Here is a 1805-nt window from a genome sequence, read left to right on the forward strand (position 1 = left end):
TCCCGCCGGCCGGGGGCGCGGGGCCCCTGCCGCGCCGGGGGCCTTGGGTGACATTGGGCCTCAGCAGCTAAAGAGGGAGGACGGGCTAAGGAGCCTGGTAGAGAGCGAGACTTTTGTCTGCGTTCGCTGTCGCCATGTTTCGCGTTATAGTCAGCCACGCCAAGAAGCACCCCAGCGTGAGTACCCGGTGGCAGCTCCGTGTCCGTGTGGAGGGCTGCGGAGCTCGGCCCCTTCGGGCCGCTGCCCCCTCCCAGCGCCCTCCTCTGCTGGCGGTTGGTGCCCCCGGCCTCGCTGGTCGCCCCGCTCCTCACTCTTCCGTTTCCTTTCCATCTGGATCCTGGTCCGTTGGGTGGGCCGGGGCTGATGGTGTGTGGGCAGCTCAGAGCTGATCGGCGAGACATTGTCAGGTCTTTTCTCGTCTACTATGCGTGGGCCTTGCTCATTCTTCAGCAACAAGGCTCAAGGTGGCTCTTCCATTCTTTTTGCTCATATTCTTGTCTAAACTCTCCTCCACTCCCATTTGCTCATTTACTTATTTTATGATCAGGAGTACAGGTGGTAAGGGGTAGTTTTGGGCAGGGGAGGGACTGGCATTTGTTTCTCAGAAACGTGTTATCATGGGACATTTGGTTGTATTGCATGTAGCAGTGTTTTTTCATGTCTGCCTCTTTGTAGTTGCTGGTTCCTCTGTCACCCCAGGGATGTGCTGAGCTCAGGGAGCTTGTGTCTGTTTTAAAGGGCCATAATTTCTGACTTCAAGTGTGTGAGTTTGTTCTTTGGTTTGTCATTGCTGTAGTCAGAAACAGTATGTAATAATACTGACTCGTTTTGTAGTATTGTAGTATGACAATTTTTTCTTTCTTGTTCTAGTCATTGCTGTTCAGAAGTGCTATATAATAATCTTATTATGTTGTGGTGTGATGTTTACATCTGTTTTATTTTGTTCTAGTTGATCCCTCTATTTGTGATCATTGGATCTGGAGGTATTGGCGCAGGCCTGTATCTCATGCGTTTGGCAGTGTTCAACCCGGATGTCTGGTACGTATAAAATTATTCACAGCGCCCAGTCCTCTTGCTGCATTTATTAAAGTAAACTTCGCTGCTTTGGTCTTTATGTTTCTGGAGGCCCTAATGCCTTGCACCAGTATCACTGGCACTAAATGCATGGAGATTTCCTTGCTTCTGAGATTTGTTTGTTTCTCATATGATATTTAGAGACCGCTGGGAAAAGACTGTGTCTTTAAGCTTTCTGTGGAAGCTTATTTGTACAGGTGTCTCTTCCATGCCCTAACAACCACAGTACATATACAAATTTTATTTTGAAGGTAGTGTGATTCTCTTAATATGTTCTCATATCTTGCATTTCTCTCAATAGCTGGGACAAGAAAAATAATCCAGAACCTTGGAACAAACTGTCTCCCAGTGACCAGTACAAGGTAAAATGAAAAATACAGGTTTTTAGGAAACATAATATCAAAGGTGTAGCCTATTACTTTACGATGTTTGAGTATATTGGAAAGTAGCTGGATGAGTGAGATTTCCTCTGCTGTGCAACATTTATTTGTCTCTAGAACTTAGAGCAGAGGCAGCTGAGTTTGAGATTTAAAACTTTTCTAGAGTTGTTTGATAATGGGGAGAAAAGAGTCTATTCACAAGCTGTCATATGTATTACACTGTAGGAAAAAGAAGAATTATATGTGAGAGAAACCTCGTAATACTCAGAAGTTACATACAGGGAGAAGGACAAAACCTCTTAAATTCTGAATTGAAGCTCTCGAAGCTCTGAGCTGTTGACCTTCACTCAT

The 1805-nt window shown here is 45.7% G+C and overlaps 1 protein-coding gene across 1 annotated transcript; it reads left to right on the forward strand.

Moving 5' to 3' along the window:
• Positions 1 to 134: 134 nt before the first annotated feature.
• NDUFA4 (NDUFA4, mitochondrial complex associated) lies at positions 135 to 1436 on the forward strand (the record flags this gene model as incomplete). The annotated part of the gene is made up of 3 exons (XM_010178804.1): positions 135 to 176; positions 950 to 1038; positions 1376 to 1436. Coding segments are annotated over exons 1-3 (192 nt in total), but the record flags the coding sequence as incomplete, so codon positions are not given.
• Between the last annotated feature and the right edge of the window lie 369 nt (positions 1437 to 1805).

The sequence above is a fragment of the Mesitornis unicolor genome, unplaced genomic scaffold, assembly GCF_000695765.1.
Source record: "Mesitornis unicolor isolate BGI_N332 unplaced genomic scaffold, ASM69576v1 scaffold35432, whole genome shotgun sequence".
In the NCBI taxonomy this organism is placed as follows: Eukaryota; Metazoa; Chordata; class Aves; order Mesitornithiformes; family Mesitornithidae; genus Mesitornis; species Mesitornis unicolor.